Genomic DNA, 15,482 nt, shown 5'->3' with positions numbered 1-15,482 from the left:
GCCATTCAGAAATATATTTATAGAAATGATTTTGTATTGCAGCAGCTCAGACATCTTTCCTCTACTTGGATGCAAATCATGTCCAGCAAGACTGTCTTCAGCAAGGAATAGAAGTACTAACATAGTAGAACAGAGCTCCAGTGCAGGTAATTTGTTGTGCAGAAAAAGAAAGATATAACTAATTCGGTCAAAGTGAAACCATTTTAGTTAAGGCTCTGTCCAATATTTTCATAACAAGCCCCACTTTAGTATCTAATTTTCTCTGGTCTTATTTGACCTATTAAATCTTAGCCCAGAAGTATTTTTTTTTTTTTACTCTATTAGATTTTAATTGACCATTTTGAAATCATACTGTGGGTTTGGTTTTGAGAGGAAACTTCTGTGATTGTTTCTTTCCCTTTTCCTGTAACACAGCTAGGGCATGTTAAAACTAGCCTCAACCCTGCAGAGATATCAAAAAGTTGATTTGAGGGTTTTTTATTTATGAAATAGTGATGCACCATTTCAGTGATACATACTGAACACTTCACTATGGATTCTGTTGTGCAGGGATAACATTTCATGATAAATCAACCTCTAATGTGAGCATAATTGGCCAACGTCTGAACTACGGAAATGGATCTGGTGATTATGAAGATGACAAGCAGAGAGAAGTGTCACCTTGTGTTTTTAAAGGTCAGAACAAAGAGCATCAAAGGCATTGTAAACCTACAAAAGGTTAGTGAGCTTCCTATGTTTTGTGACCTCCTATTTATGGCAAACCCCCCCCCCCCAAACATTTGTTAGCTTTTTATAAATCAAATATTTCATGGAATTCAACTTGGTCCTATAATTACAGTCTCCTTTTAGCTTAATAAGATATATTTGTGAAATTAACAAGCTGTTAATTAACAAGTGTTAGATAACTGTTAAAGTCTCAGGGATAGGAAAAGACTTGAAATGAATGATCAGAATCTCACTTTTCTCGGCCAAAATATGGATATAGCTATATATGTTTCATTTTCTTAATTAAGCCATCATTATTGGTAAAGTTCAGGCAGATAAATCATAAGCTTTTGTGTTTAAGTTCTAATGAGGTCTTGAAAAGTTGCATTGATTTAGCACTAGGCACATATTAGTAATATACAAAAGCTACTGCTTCCTGCATCATAACTAGCTTACCTATGGTTAAAGGATTTTGTCTTCTATGTGTTTCTCTGTCTCTGGCCATTGTTAGCATACAGCCATGATAGTGTGTCTTTTTGACCAAGAAAGCTAAAAATGAAAGTCAGATTAAGGGATACAGTCTTCACCTTTTACATCACTTAAAATCTGGCTGATTGGTAGTGGCTAAAGTAAATATCCTGTGGCAGTATTTTAGTGTCTGATGTGAAATGTAGTGGCCTTATCTCAAAGCCTGATAGACATGTGTGATGTATAAAGAGAGTCTCCAAGAGAATCTGTCCCCAAAGAGTATGGTTTTCTGCTCTTTTTCCTTTTTCTTTTTAACATTAAAAATATGGGGATTTATCTATCCTGCAAACTCTCCAGTTAGCATAGATATAGTGACATGATGCCATTACAAGAGACTGAAATCTGAGCAATTGGAGTGAAGGTGGGGGAAAGGGATTTTAGTCAGACTGTTTAACACTTTTGTTTGTTAACACCAGTTTAATTCCTGTTGCCTATGAAACACCATGACGGTAAGTAGGGCGACCAGATGTGCCGACTGTATAGGGACAGTCCCGATTTTTGGGTCTTTTTCTTATATTGGCTGCTGTTACACCCACCCCCGTCCCAATTTTTCACACTTTCTGTCTGGTCACCCTAACTGTAAGCCATCGGGAACAGACACCGGCTTCTTTCTTCTTTGTACAACATGTAGGACAATCCTTGGTTAGGTTCGTAGCTGCTACTGTAACATAAGTAATATTTGGTTAAAGATACAATTCTGGGTAAAGAACCATGGCTGTTCAGTTAAGGGATAAAAGCTCGCACTAAACAGCTTTTTAGAACCTCAAGAAGTTATTCAGTAAAAGCAGAGAAGACTAGGCTTGATGTACCTGATATTTTTTGGTATAAAAAAAACCAGCAACTAATAACCTTTTTTTTGGGGTGGGGGTGGAGGATGAAGTAGGGGATGGAGAGAGCAGAGGAGACATTAACCACTCCCCCAAAACAAACCAGTTCCAGGCTTTCTATTATGTTACACACACACACACACACAAAAGCGGGGGGTGGGGAGGGAGTAGAAGCAAAAACCAATCATTTGCTGGTCAGTTTCAACAGCATCAGCCCCATCTCCCTCCGGTGAACTTTCCATAGGGAAGGAGTTAGATGGAGGTTGAGTCAGGAAACAGAACAGCTCTCCTGGGATAGAGTCTTAAAAGGCTTAAGAATTCTTTTGACTCTCCAGTTTGTGTAGTCCTGGCTTGGTCTCAGTCCTCTGTGCTAAAAAGTCTTTGTTATAGACTGTCAGATATAATCACAACAATAAGATAAAGTCAGGCTTGCCGCACCTCAGCATCTATTTGCCATAACATTTTTTGACTTATTTGTGATTTTTCCAGTGAGTGATCTGACTTTCCTCAAGCTGAAAATGTTAACTCCATGGGAATTATTTAATGCTAAAGAATGTAATGCCAGTCTGCCATTGTTACTGATTGACATTGCCATATATGCAAACAGTGTAACCGGAATTAAAATATAAAATGTATGTTTGAAATGAAATGAAAAATTGACGAACTGCTAAATTGTGCAGTAATCAACATGAAGTGCTCTGGAACAGAAAATCAGTAGTTTTCAATTGATGCTAAATTGGCACAATTGTGCTGAATTATTGGAAAAATAGTTAGGTGCGTGGGAAATAATTGTGTAAAGCGAGTTGGTATTTAGTGTATTTGAAAGTAATGATATTTAGTATATGTGATATAGTACTTCTGAGAATTTCAGCGTTAAGTAAGCCTCGCAGTACTCTAGTAAATTAGAAGTACAGTCCTGCATAAAAGTGATTAATCAGTTTGGTAAAACTAAGTTTGGTAAAATGATACTTTGGAAGAGTGCAATACATAGTAATGGGTAAACTACATGATTTAGCTCTTCTTTGTGTGTAATTTTTAGGATTTACAGGGTCAACATCTAGTTTACAGCAAATTAACAACCTAGACTTCATTTCACCGAGTGCCCTGTCTGAAGATTCTGTAGTAATTGTTGGAAAAGGTATTTTAAAAAAACTTTTTTTCTCTATATATGCAATAAAATTTTAGTATAGAAACAATAGTATAGTATTTTTTGACAGTCAGGAGAAGGGGAGTTGAAATGAGTTCATTCAAATGTTTATTATTTAAAGAGTAAACAATCCCCAATTTTTAAAATAAATTAAAAGTATTAAAGTTCAAAAAAAGTATTGGAATTACCGTATATTTTTACATTCTTAATGAGAAAGGTAAGATACACTGTACCAATGTTCCATATAATTTTTGAGAGGCCGTGTGCGCAAAAAATTTCTTCTGTGCAAATTGTTCTGCTTCTGTGCAAATTTTGCGCGAGCGGTTTCGCCGTGTGCTCAGGGTTTAGGATCTGTGTGCGTGCGCACACGCTCACAGCTTAGAGGGAACAGTGCACTGTACTACAATATTTGCATTAAATAACAAAGAACAGTAAGAACATATGAGGACCAAATTTTGCACGTATACCCGCACACAGAAAAAGTCCCATTGCAGACAGTGGACATGCATAATGTAACTTCGAGTAGAATTTGGCACTAATGTGATAGCAACCCAAGTTTTATTTTCTGGAATTATTTTTGCTTTGCTTTAGTGTGTTACTGAGTGACTTCTGCTGTGTGAAAATGACCTCTTGGTGAGGTTACAATATGATAACCATTTCAGGTGTTTTTGGAAGCCCCCCATCTGCGCCATTAACATACAGCCAGTCCATGATATCGTGTGTGGAGAACGGAGACGTCCTTTCTCTCAAACAAGGCATTGAGCCTCTATCAGGGATCTATGGGAGAGCTGTCCAGCAGAACAGTGCACCTTTCCTTGATACTGAAAATGAGAAAGATGTAAGAGTGTAAAACAGATTTGATTGTTTTTCAAGTGTCACTAGTGAATATAGTTTTATGTTCTCCAGATTCTGGTAAATAAATGTTTGATTAAAGTACAGCCATCGATATCTCAGGTGGCTGGTAATGGAATACAGAGCTTTTTATTTCTAGGTCTCTGGTCTAATTCCAGCACAGGCTGGAGACTAAAGCTGAGTGAATAATGAGGAATCATTTGTCAATATCCTGATGACCTCTGAACAAGATATTGCTTTGTCAGTTTGCATGCTTTTAGTAAACATTTATGTGAATAGATTTGTTTGTACAAATATTCACACAAAGTTGTCTTTAGACCTGAAATAGAGATTTATTTTATTTCTTCAGTCTTTTTATGACTATTCAAACAGATTAAAGGGCTAAATTTGGTGAAGGAATTCAATTGGTTGTTGCAAATGTTCAATTCAATGCAGTTGTTTTTCAGCTGTAGCAGGTACTGAAATGTATCAACATCACAAAATAGCCATTAAAATTGTTACTAATTAGCATTTTTTGTTAACACTCTGAGCAAAGAGACCAAGGATTGAAGGGACATGGAGAATGAATTTCCCACTAGCCCCTAAGGTAGTCCCTTCCTTTCATGATCAGGATATTTTGGCAAGGCAGTGTGAGGAACCAGCTGCTGTTACTGACCATCATCTGTTGTGTGGACAAAGAGAGGACTGCAGTTTGCAGACTTTTAATCCAACACCATCATAAACCATACATTCTCTGTAAATAATCTTGTCTCAGTGTCTGCACTGTGGAGAGATTTTATGAAGAGCTGTGCTGCTACTTATATCTTGTTCAACTTTCCTATGACTTTGAACATTAATATTTATTTGTATAAAATAACACAAAGTAAAGATACTTCTTCAAAAGGAAAATCACACTTCTTCCTGAAAATGCATGTCAAGTAACCTCTAAGATTGCTAAAATTTAAAAAAAATGACCATTTATTTTTCTCACTTTGTTTAATCTGTGCACTTGACTGCACTTTTAATAATCAGTTTCACTATTTCCTTATAGATAAGGGAGAAAATTACAAACTGAAAATACTCCTAGACTTTAAGGCCAAAAGGGACCATAGTGATCATCTAGTCTGACCTTCTGCACATCGCAGAACCTCACTTGCCCACTTCTTCAATAGGCCCATATCCTTTGGCTGAATTACTGAAGTCCTCAGATCTTGATTTAAAGAGTTCAAGTTACAGAGAATCCACCATTTACCCTTAAACATAAAACGGGATCACAAGAACCCTTAAAGTGATTTTTAAAATAATCAGGTCACACAGTTTTGAAGATTGCTCTATCAAAAAATTGATAGTTTAAAAAAAGTCAAAAAATTGAAGTTGGGCCGGACTCCAAACCCTTTACTCAAATTAGTAACTAGTTATTCACACGTAGTACCATGAAATCTAGGGGTTCACAGTCCTGCTCCCCCTAATAACTTAATTATTCATATTACCACGAGGGATTATTTCTGTGCTGCAAAGAGTCTTGAACTCATTTTACATGGTATAAGTACCCCACACTGCTCACAGTGCATAGAGGTAAGCACATGCACAAGTCTTTGCAGGATTGGGTCCCAAATTAGCATAAATAATTCCCAAATGCACTGTGGAGTAGTAGTAGAAATTGTGAGCCCCTTTGTTTAGCAAAGAAGATTCCCAGTGCTAAGTTATTGACTGAACTATTTCAGTTCAATTACATTTTACAGTGGGACTTTTCCTGTTTTGTGCAGATGAAAGTTGCCATGTCAAAATCTGCCCGGGATAAGATGAGGCAGAAGAAGAAAGAAGAAAAAGAACAGAGTCATAAAGAACATCAGGAAGTCAATGATGTGGAAAAAAAGGAACGAAATCCCTGGGAACGACTGAGACACAGTGAACCAGAGAAAATGGCAACAGAAAGTAATGTTTAGTATTTTGTCAATTTAATGGCATACTATTAAATGGTGTTGACTAAAAAATATGTTCTAAATCTGGTATAATAACACTAATTATTTAAGGTTATGACTGCCCAAAATGACATCAGGTATTACTGAAATTTTAGGCTACAATGTAATCTTCTTCGTGAATTTATTTGTCGTTGGGTATAAAATACTAACAATAATAAGGAAGGAATTTATGACAGATAAGTTGACTGTTTCTGAGATCTTTATAGAGTACAGCATAGTACTAAGAAATAGCGACCTCTTCCCTTTTTCTGATTTTCCTGTTCTTTCTCTGTTTTGTAGGTTTAAGTTTTTATGGAGATGTGTTAATAACATCCAAGAATGAGTTGTTATCTTTCGAAGATGTTGCCTTCAGTACTCCACTAAAAAGAACATCCAGTTTAAGGCAGACACAGTCTTCGGTCTTGCTAGATTCAGGTAAGCTGTTACAGTTAATTAAATGTAAAACACCGTATTAAAGTGTTCGGATGCTGGCAGATGAGACAAACCCATAGTGTAATCAGTCTTAATATGATTTATTTTAAAACTGAAGGGATAATGTGCAAAGTTGTGTATGCCCTTACATTTTAGTTCAGTGCTTGCTACCACTTCTTATTACTAACGTTACAGAGAATAAACCTACATTTTGCAGGTATAGAACAACACTTCTAATGCATTTTTCACATCTCCATCTTGCTTTGTGGAAGAGGCAGATACATATCCCAAAACTGAAAGCAGTTACAAATACAGTTTTTACTAAAAGATTGAAACCCACGTTAAAATACTCTATCCCCAAAGAGATAACATTGAGTCAGAATTTTATGCTGTGGGTGTTAACCGGATGGAGGGAAAAAGACACACACATCACGTGAAAGTTTGGCCCTATTGAAGTGAATGGCAAAACTCCCACTGACCTCAAATAGAGCTAGGATTTCACCCAAAGTTTATCATATGATAATTGCTGATTTAGCAAAACAGCACTAAGGCTTAGATGCTAAAGTTGCATCCCTGACACCAGCTAAGGCACTCAGGTCCTGCTCCTACAAAGACTTACACATCTGCTTATACTTAAGTACATGAGTAATCCCATGTAATCAGTAAAAATTAAGCACATGCGACTGAAGCCTTAGATGCTATACTTATGAGTGTAGAATAAATATACCTAAAAACATAACCGCCACTTTAGCTCCCTAGTCCCTGACTCTCTTTACTCAAGATACCTGAGAAGCTGCACAGAGGTTGTAAGAATCATTATTGGGTGGAGGGTTCTAGGATTTTTTTTTTGTGATAGGACTTCCATGGCAAAGCTCAGTCTGAGTAACTTCTTCCAGAACAGCACACCGCCATTTTCTCCTAAAGTTTATTGTGTTTGTTCCTGAGCAGGGCAGGCCTGCCATCCTGACGTTTTTAGCTCTTCATATATTATCTCATTCCTAACATGCCACGATGAAGACAGAGCAATGGTGCAGCTGCAACTCAATTCTGCTGCTGTCAGCTCCCTAAATTTCTGCAAAATTCTGCCCCAGTCCAGCCCAGTTGGGGGTTACAACAAGCTGGGAGATTCTATAGTGTTTGCCAACTGTCAGTGGTCCCCAGGGACCCTCCAGTAAGTATGGATAGTCAGAGTGCGGTGCACAGTGGACTGCAGGAGAGGTGGCATGGGAACCGACTATCCCGACTACAGTTTGTTCCGTTTGCAGTTTGTTCCGTTTGCACTGCAATGTGAGCAGAGTGGTGCTGAGGCTCTAATTCAGGGAGTGTGCAGGGTCACTAGTTTTTGATTACCTTACCGAAGGAGCAAGAGTTGAAGATGATTAGATGTCTGACCTGCAAGGAAAATAAAATTTTAGGCAAGTTATTTTTGGGTCACTAAATTGGTCGCTGCTCCCTTGAAATGTTTTTCATCTAGAGTTTGGCAAATAGTGACATTTAAAACACTACTGGCATTTCACTCCCCCCCGCCCCTCCCAGTGACTCAAAAAATATTTAATGGAGTAAAAACAAAGTTAAAAAAAAAACCCTAGATACTATGTCAGTTTAAGGAAAGTTTAACTCTGATACAGTTAAAATGTCTGATAGAAAGCCCTTCAAACTGGAGGCTTATAGTTGTTATGCTGTTAGTTCTTTAGACATTATCAGTCGGCTACAACAGTAGCAACACAGAAACTAACAAACAAATGCATTTCGGATTATGAAATAATTTAGAAATTCTTCTTTCTAGTTTGCTAGTAAAACATATTGAAAATCTACAGCTGTCTTTGCAATTATAGGTAGTGTGATACAGATAAATTGAATTTGAGCAATAGCTCATTAAAATTTAAAATAATGATTCACTAACAGTAAAATTTAAAGGAATGATTCAGTGGTGTTAATTATATCTGCTGGGAACATTTAATTGGGGAATTCATGTATTTTTATGAAAGCATAGCTTGGAACATTAGAGATTTCTGGGGAGCTATTCAATCCTTAGGCCAAGATTTTGTTGCCTCTCCAAACTATAGAACCAAATACCTGTTTATATCAGAAAAGTGTGTAATTGAGAAACAGCACATCATTTCTTCTGAACTCCGGAAAAATTCTGAGCTACAGGTATATAAATAATTTTCAAATTAGACTTCTAAATAAATTCAAATGCAGGCAGTAGCCTTCTTAGGTTTGCCCACATTATCTTTGAATGCATCTGTTTCTCCTTGTAAAACCCTGCATTTGTGTGTGCAGTTCAAGTTACGGTCTTCAAAGGAGTGCCTGTGTGCACAAATTTTCATTTACATGCACCAAATGGTGCACTTGCAAATGTTGTGGGTGTAATTGTGGTGATCTTTTTGAAAAATCAGCCCTTTAGCAATAGTAATCTGTCCAGACACCAGCTTTAGTGTAGCTAACTACATTCATGTCTTACTGCTAGTCATTTTTCTTCATGTTCTGAAGATTAGTCACTGATTATTGCTTAAACACTTCATGACTTGACAGATGAAACATCTCCTGGACTGAGAGGGCAGTATAAGGATCGGACCCCATCAGTCACACATAGTCCAGAGATAATGGATCCATCAGAGTTGCAACCCTTTTCAAAACCTGAAACAGCACTGACAGAAGCATTGCGACTTTTAGCTGATGATGACTGGTGTGTATATACACATATATATGGAGTCTGATTGATTATAATTTGCAGCATTTATGTTAATACTTATTTTAAAAAAATGAAATGAACATAGCTTTTTGGTTAAAAAAAGTTAAGTCTGTTTAGTAAAACATAAGAAAAGAGGGCAAGTCCTCATGGTTGCAAAGAAAATATTGAAAAAGTGAACCAGGCATAACCATCGGAGTGATGCCTGCCTGAGTTTGCAGACAGCCTGAGACAACAGCTCTGTGAGGTGGGACAGGCCTCTCAGTGGGTTGTTAATTCCAAGACACAGTGTGCTGCGGAGCTCCCAACCAACATCATTGTACTGTTCCAGATGTGAGGATGGGCCCCTGCTGACACTCCAGAGATGAGTAGCGGCACTGGCGTATTGGCCCCTTTCTTGCCTCTCTTGGAGTCGGGGGAGGGAGGGCACATTGTGATGTACCTGCAGCCCTGTCTTGTCTTAATCCAGCCCTGCTACCGTCTGTACCACGGAATATTTTTGCGAGAGCTTCTAGTTTAAATTATTGCTGTTTTTGGAAACAAAGTTTGTATTCACTATTTGTTTCCTTAATGATCCCAATGGTTGTGCTACTTAGACACAGAATCAAAGGCAGGGCTGGAAGGGACCTCAAGAGGTCATCTAGTCCAGTGTTTCTCAACCTTTTTGATAGCAGGGACCGGCTTTCTGCCTTCCTAAACTGTGTCAGGGAAATCTCAGGGACTGGTACTGGTCCAAGGACCAGTTGTTGAGAAACACTGCTCTAGTTCATCCCGCTATGCTGAGGCAGGACCAAGTAAACCTCGACCATCCCTGTCTGATCTACTCTTAAAACCCTCCAATGACAGGCACTCTACAACCTCGCTAGGAAGGTTCCAGAGTTTAACTGTCTTTATAGTTAGGTTAGATATCAGGAAACTTTCTAAATCTCCCTTGCTGCAGATTAAGCCCATTACTGCTTCTCCTACCTTCAGTGGACATGGAGAGCAGTTGATCACTATCCTCTTCATAACAACCCTTAAAGTATTGGAAGACGGTTATCAGGTCCCCCCCTTAGTCGTCTTTTCTCAAGACTAAATATGCCCAGGTTTTTTAACCCGTCTTCATAGGTCAAGTTTTCTAAACCTTCTATAATTTTTATAAAATTCTCTGGGCTCTCGCCAGTCTGTCCATGTCTTTTCTAAAGTGTGGCCGCTAGAATTGGACACAGTGCTCCAGCAGAGGCCTGACCATGCTGAGTAGAGCAGGACATACAACGGTCCTGTTAATACACCCCATATGGATATTAGCCTTTTTTGCAACTGCAGCACATTGTTGACTTATATTCAGTTTGTGATCCACTGTCACCCCAGACATTCTAGTTATCTCCCTTCTCTGTGGTTTTTGTGAGATACTGCTTTTAATTTATTTATTTATTTTATATAGGGAGAAGAAGATTGAAGGACTGAACTTTGTTCGATGTTTGTCTGCTTACCATGCTGATGTGTTGACTGGAAAGCTGCATGAAACAAGTCTGGCTGTAGTTCAAGAGGTTAAATTTTGATATAACAATCTTATGCCAAAAATATTGTTTTGATAGGAGTGAGGTAAACATTTGAGTGGCGAGGTGTTACGTTCAGTTGCTGCTATTTTCTTTATGTTGGCCAGCTTTGAAAGGATGGGTGCAGTTTTGTAAAGCAGCCTGTATTTGGGATATTCAGTAGTTTTAAATTTGCTTGAAAGCTGTGAAAGTTAAGATCTAATCTGATATCATTTTGATATTTTATGCATATTAACTCCCACACATCAGGAATCAAAATGAGAATTTCTCTTTTTCTAAATGACTAAAAGTTTACAAACAGGAAAATAAAATTAAGTTTTACTACTTACGCATTGTTTGTTTGGGTTTTTCTTGTTTGCAGGTGAAGAATTTACGCTCTGGTGTTTCCCGAGCTGCTGTGGTCTGTTTAGGGGATTTGTTCACCTACCTGAAAAAGAGCATGGATCAAGAACTAGACAGTACTGTAAAAGTCCTGTTGCACAAAGCCGGAGAATCCAACACCTTTATAAGGGAAGACGTAGACAAAGCATTGAAGGCTATGGTTAATAATGTGACTCCAGCACGAGCACTTTGTTCTCTTATAAATGGAGGTCAAAGGTAATTCATAAAGAGCTTGTAATAAAATAACTAAGAACAAATTCAGTGCATCACATAAGGCACTTAATTTTTCTTATCAAAGCAGAACATTCAAAATGAAATACTCCAGCCTTGCAAAACCCTGCTTATCCAGAGTAATGTTTTTTGGCAGTCAAGTGAAATGTAAGATTTTTTTCCATTATCATGGTAAAAGGTAGATTAGTAAAATTTGTGCCTAGTTGGTACATCTTATGATAGTTTTGTAAGACTGCAGTAATCTGTAGTAGTGTTCATTGCCATATTCTTGAGAAGCCTGATAACACTCATTGTCTTTTGGCAGAGCTTATTTAATTCATCCTCCTCTGTCACTTATTTTGCTGTCATAAACCTTTTTCTTCAGCAGTTTTGGGAAAGTGGTTTTCTTTTTCTACTTCTGAACACATGTGTCTTGATTGATTTCACAGTACTAAGACTACACTTCTCCGAGTGGCTGACAAGCAGCTCTTTGTCTCTGCACATGAATTTTGACTTCCTGCTTGGTCTTGGCATGAGTTTTCATGCTATCAGTCATTCTTTCTTGAGTACCTTAAACAAGACAACTTCTCTCCATCTCTTTTTTCATGATTTGAATCCTACTTCCTCCCCTCCACCCCCAACCCCCCCCCCCCACATTTTTGGTAGAAAGTTTACTCGTTCCTTTTTTCATTAAGCATATTATCTTCTGACCTTTTATATCCTCTATGCATCTTCCATCTGTAGGACTTCTAATAGTTAGCTTCAGTCTTAGACATCCCTGCTAGTGATGTATACCTTTTTCGTCTCATTCTGTGATCTCTCTGCCTGCTTCTGGATATATATGAGTTTTTCAATGCTAAGTCCTCCCTCTCCAGTGTCTCTGACAGTCACACTCCTTAACTCAAACTTTAACTTTGTCTCCAGCGTTAAAAATCTTGGCTTTATTCGTGATTCTAGCCTTTTCCCCCCCTACTTTTCTTCCTGGCAAGTTGGTCTGTCACAATCTCCAGAACGCTGCCAGAATCTGATTCTTTTTCTGCTGGAATCCTTATTTCTGTGTCATTACTTCCCATAGGACTATTGTAATTCCCTGACTAAACTTCTGGGGTACAAAATACTGCCTCCCAGGCTGTGGGGAAAAATGTTCCAATTGCTTATCCCTCAGTTAAGCTAAGACTTGTAATTTGGTGTCCAACAAGAAAATGTGGTTTGTCCCTGAATTTGGTCTGTGATCTCGTTCTCTCTGGTAAATTAAAATAACACACGGTATCTGCTGTGATTGCCTAAAGACATTGCTCTGCATTGCTTCCCCTGATCTGGGCTACTGTGACAGTTTCTCATTTCTGTTCTCTTGTTTTTAGTGTCTCTTTGACTTTCGCTTGATCTTATTTTTAGTTGTATCCTTGCTTTAATGTAATTAGAAAATGCCCCTGCACCATCTGTTTCCTACTGTTACTTGGAACTGAGACTGTGCAATCAGGCATTTCAGATTCAGATAAAGTTTATAATACAACCCCCCCCACCCCCACCCCCCCCCACCCCCCCCCCCCAAAAAAAGAAAATCATTTTAGTTTGAAAGCTAGGTCTGAGCATACAGAATAGCCCTAGATTAGTCTTGCAGTAGTGCTGCCTGTTGTTGAGTGATACTGGTGGACAGAGTCACAGGTATGTTTTGTTCCTGGTCATCCATCAGGCCAGTAGAAAATAGATTGCAGGCTCTGGAAAGCATTTTCACTTGAGTGGTTTCCTTGCCTATGTCAAGTCTTGGAATATACTGCGCTGCATATATGTGCATGGGCTTGTTTTGATTAGAGGAAGGACCATGACCTGAAGAAGAGCTCTGTGTGGCTTGAGAGCTTGTCTCTCTCTCCAACAGAAGTTGATCCAATAAAAAATACCTCCTCATCCACCTTGTCTCTCTAATATCCTGGGACTAACATGGCTACAACTCTACTGCATACCTCTAAACTGTCATTCATTATAATTTTAATTTTAGAGGGCAACCATTGATATAGGTCACTTTGCTTTTGCTTAGTACCTTTACAGACTAATGCGGCAGATTGTCAGTTTACACACTGACATAATGAGCCTTTAAAAAGAACCAAAAACACTAGGCTGCTGTCTCAGTCCAGGCATTGAAATTATGTCACTGGTTGTTGCCATAGCTTGGTAAATCTGGCATCCATATGTAAAATTGCAATTTCAAGAATATAGAATGACCATTCTACAGCTTTGCTTTTAGAGGCCTGTAAAGGCTTCCCCATCAAATTTGCCCATCCCTGATACATTTTCAGATCCTTAAGTCAGAATTGTCTGTTTGTGCTGAGAGTTCCAGCATAGCATCTTAAACTAGAGATCGAGTTCTTCAGAAGTTAAAGGAGACTTCAGTCACAGTGATGATTAAACTCATCGTGAAATACTTGCTACTCTGGTAACAAGAATTTTTAATAAGTGTATCCGGAGGAGTACCATATGGTGGAGAATAGGTAATGTTGTACCTATGTTTAAGAAAGGGGGAAAAGTTGGTCTGGGCAATTAAAGACCCATTAATCTGACGTCAGTAGTTTGCAAAGCTTTAGAACAAATTGTGAAGGAAAGAATAATTAAATTAATGGCGGTAAAGGGGATATGATGCAATATGGGTTTAGCAAAGGTAGATCCTGCCAGATTAACCTGACTGCTGTCTTTGAGAAAATAACTGATTGTTTTTTTTTTTTAGATAAGGAAATTGCAGGAGCTCTAATGTACTTGGACTTCAGTAAAGCATTTGACATGGAACCACATGGGAAATCCATAGTTAAATTAGGGAAGATGGGAATCAGTACAAGAACTGTAAGGCAGATGAAGAAATGGCTCAAGAGGAGAAAGCAATGGGTTGTGCTGAAAGGTGTTATCAGAGTGGAGGGAGGTTACTAATGGATTGGTTTTGGGATCAGTCTTATTCAATATTTGTATTAAATGACTTTGGCACAAGAAGTAGTAGTGTGCTAATGAAATTTGCTGCTACACAATTTGGAGTTATTGTCAGAACAGAAGGGGATTGGAATATTGTATAGGAAAATGTGGAGAGGCAGAAACAGGATGAAATTCAGTAGTACAAGGTCATGTAAGATTGGATGAATTCTGCAACAAGCCTGGGGGCTCATCAGATGGAAGCAACAGAAGAGGAGAGAAGCCTGGGTGTGTGGGTCGATCATAGGATAACTATGAGCCATCAATGTGATGCAACTGTGAAAAAGGCATAGGCAATTCTAGGATGTATCGGGCAAGGCATTTCCAGTAGATAGAGAAGTATTAATGTCATTGTACAAGGTACTGGTGTAACACTCATTTGGAATACTGGGTAAAATTCTGGTCACCCATGTGCAATAAAGATGAATTCCAGCTGGAAAAGCTGCAGCGAAGAGTTACTAGGATGATCAGGGAACGTAGGGCCTGTCTGATGAGAGGAGACTAGTAAAGCTTGACTTCTTTAGTTCAGCAAAAAAGAAGGTTGAGAAGGGATCTGATTGCTCTCTATAAACACGTTAGCGGCCGAACGCCAGGGAGATGAAGATGAGCTATTTAAGCTAAAGGACAATGATGACACAAGAACAAATGGGCATAAACTGGCTATGAACAAATTCAGGCCGGAAATTAGAAGGTTTCTAATCATCAGAGGAATGAGGTTCTGGAACAGCCTCCAAATAGTAGTTGTCGGGGGGGAAACAACTTAATTAGTTTTAAGAGAGAGCTGGACAAACCTGAGTGCTATTGTATGATAGGATTGCTTGTAATGGGGTGGCGTAGGGCTCAACATCCCTGAGACTCAGTGCTGGTTTATAACTTAAGTTCCTAAAAGCCCATGTGCTTCAGGGTTTCAACCAGCCACATGCAGGGGTCAGAAGGGATTTTTTTTGGCCCCTCCCCATTCCCCAAATGTATTCTGGGTTTGTTTGGCATTATATTATCTCTTTCCTCTAAATCATCAGGGATAGCCATAGCTGGAGATGGGAGATTGGATAGGGAAGGCCAGGGCTCTGAGGTGGTACTGTGCATTTTCTCTCTCAGGTGCTTGGCTGGCTGGTTCTTGCTCACATGCTCGGGGTATAACTGATCACCACGTGTGGAGTTGGGAAGGAATTTTCTTCCAAGTCAGATTGTCAGTGACATTAGGTTTCTTTGCTTTGTTTTGTTTTGTTTTCCTCTGAAGCATGTGGGTGCAGGTCACTTTCCAGGATTATCTGGCTA

General features: G+C 38.7%; 1 protein-coding gene across 2 annotated transcripts in view; it reads left to right on the top strand.

Moving 5' to 3' along the window:
* TOGARAM1 (TOG array regulator of axonemal microtubules 1) overlaps nt 1–15,482 on the top strand; it is an 84,231-nt gene that overhangs the window by 35,805 nt on the left and 32,944 nt on the right. For both annotated transcript variants that reach the window (XM_074956584.1, XM_074956585.1), the window contains exons 7-15: nt 43–146; nt 550–717; nt 3,100–3,198; nt 3,870–4,045; nt 5,805–5,973; nt 6,300–6,434; nt 8,967–9,120; nt 10,547–10,652; nt 11,023–11,258. In XM_074956584.1, coding sequence (XP_074812685.1) covers nt 43–146; nt 550–717; nt 3,100–3,198; nt 3,870–4,045; nt 5,805–5,973; nt 6,300–6,434; nt 8,967–9,120; nt 10,547–10,652; nt 11,023–11,258 — 1,347 coding nt within the window. The remainder of the gene's footprint in view (nt 1–42; nt 147–549; nt 718–3,099; nt 3,199–3,869; nt 4,046–5,804; nt 5,974–6,299; nt 6,435–8,966; nt 9,121–10,546; nt 10,653–11,022; nt 11,259–15,482) is intronic.

Source organism: Natator depressus, chromosome 6 (assembly GCF_965152275.1).
Source record: "Natator depressus isolate rNatDep1 chromosome 6, rNatDep2.hap1, whole genome shotgun sequence".
In the NCBI taxonomy this organism is placed as follows: domain Eukaryota; kingdom Metazoa; phylum Chordata; order Testudines; family Cheloniidae; genus Natator; species Natator depressus.
This window is presented reverse-complemented; position numbering and strand designations above follow the sequence as displayed.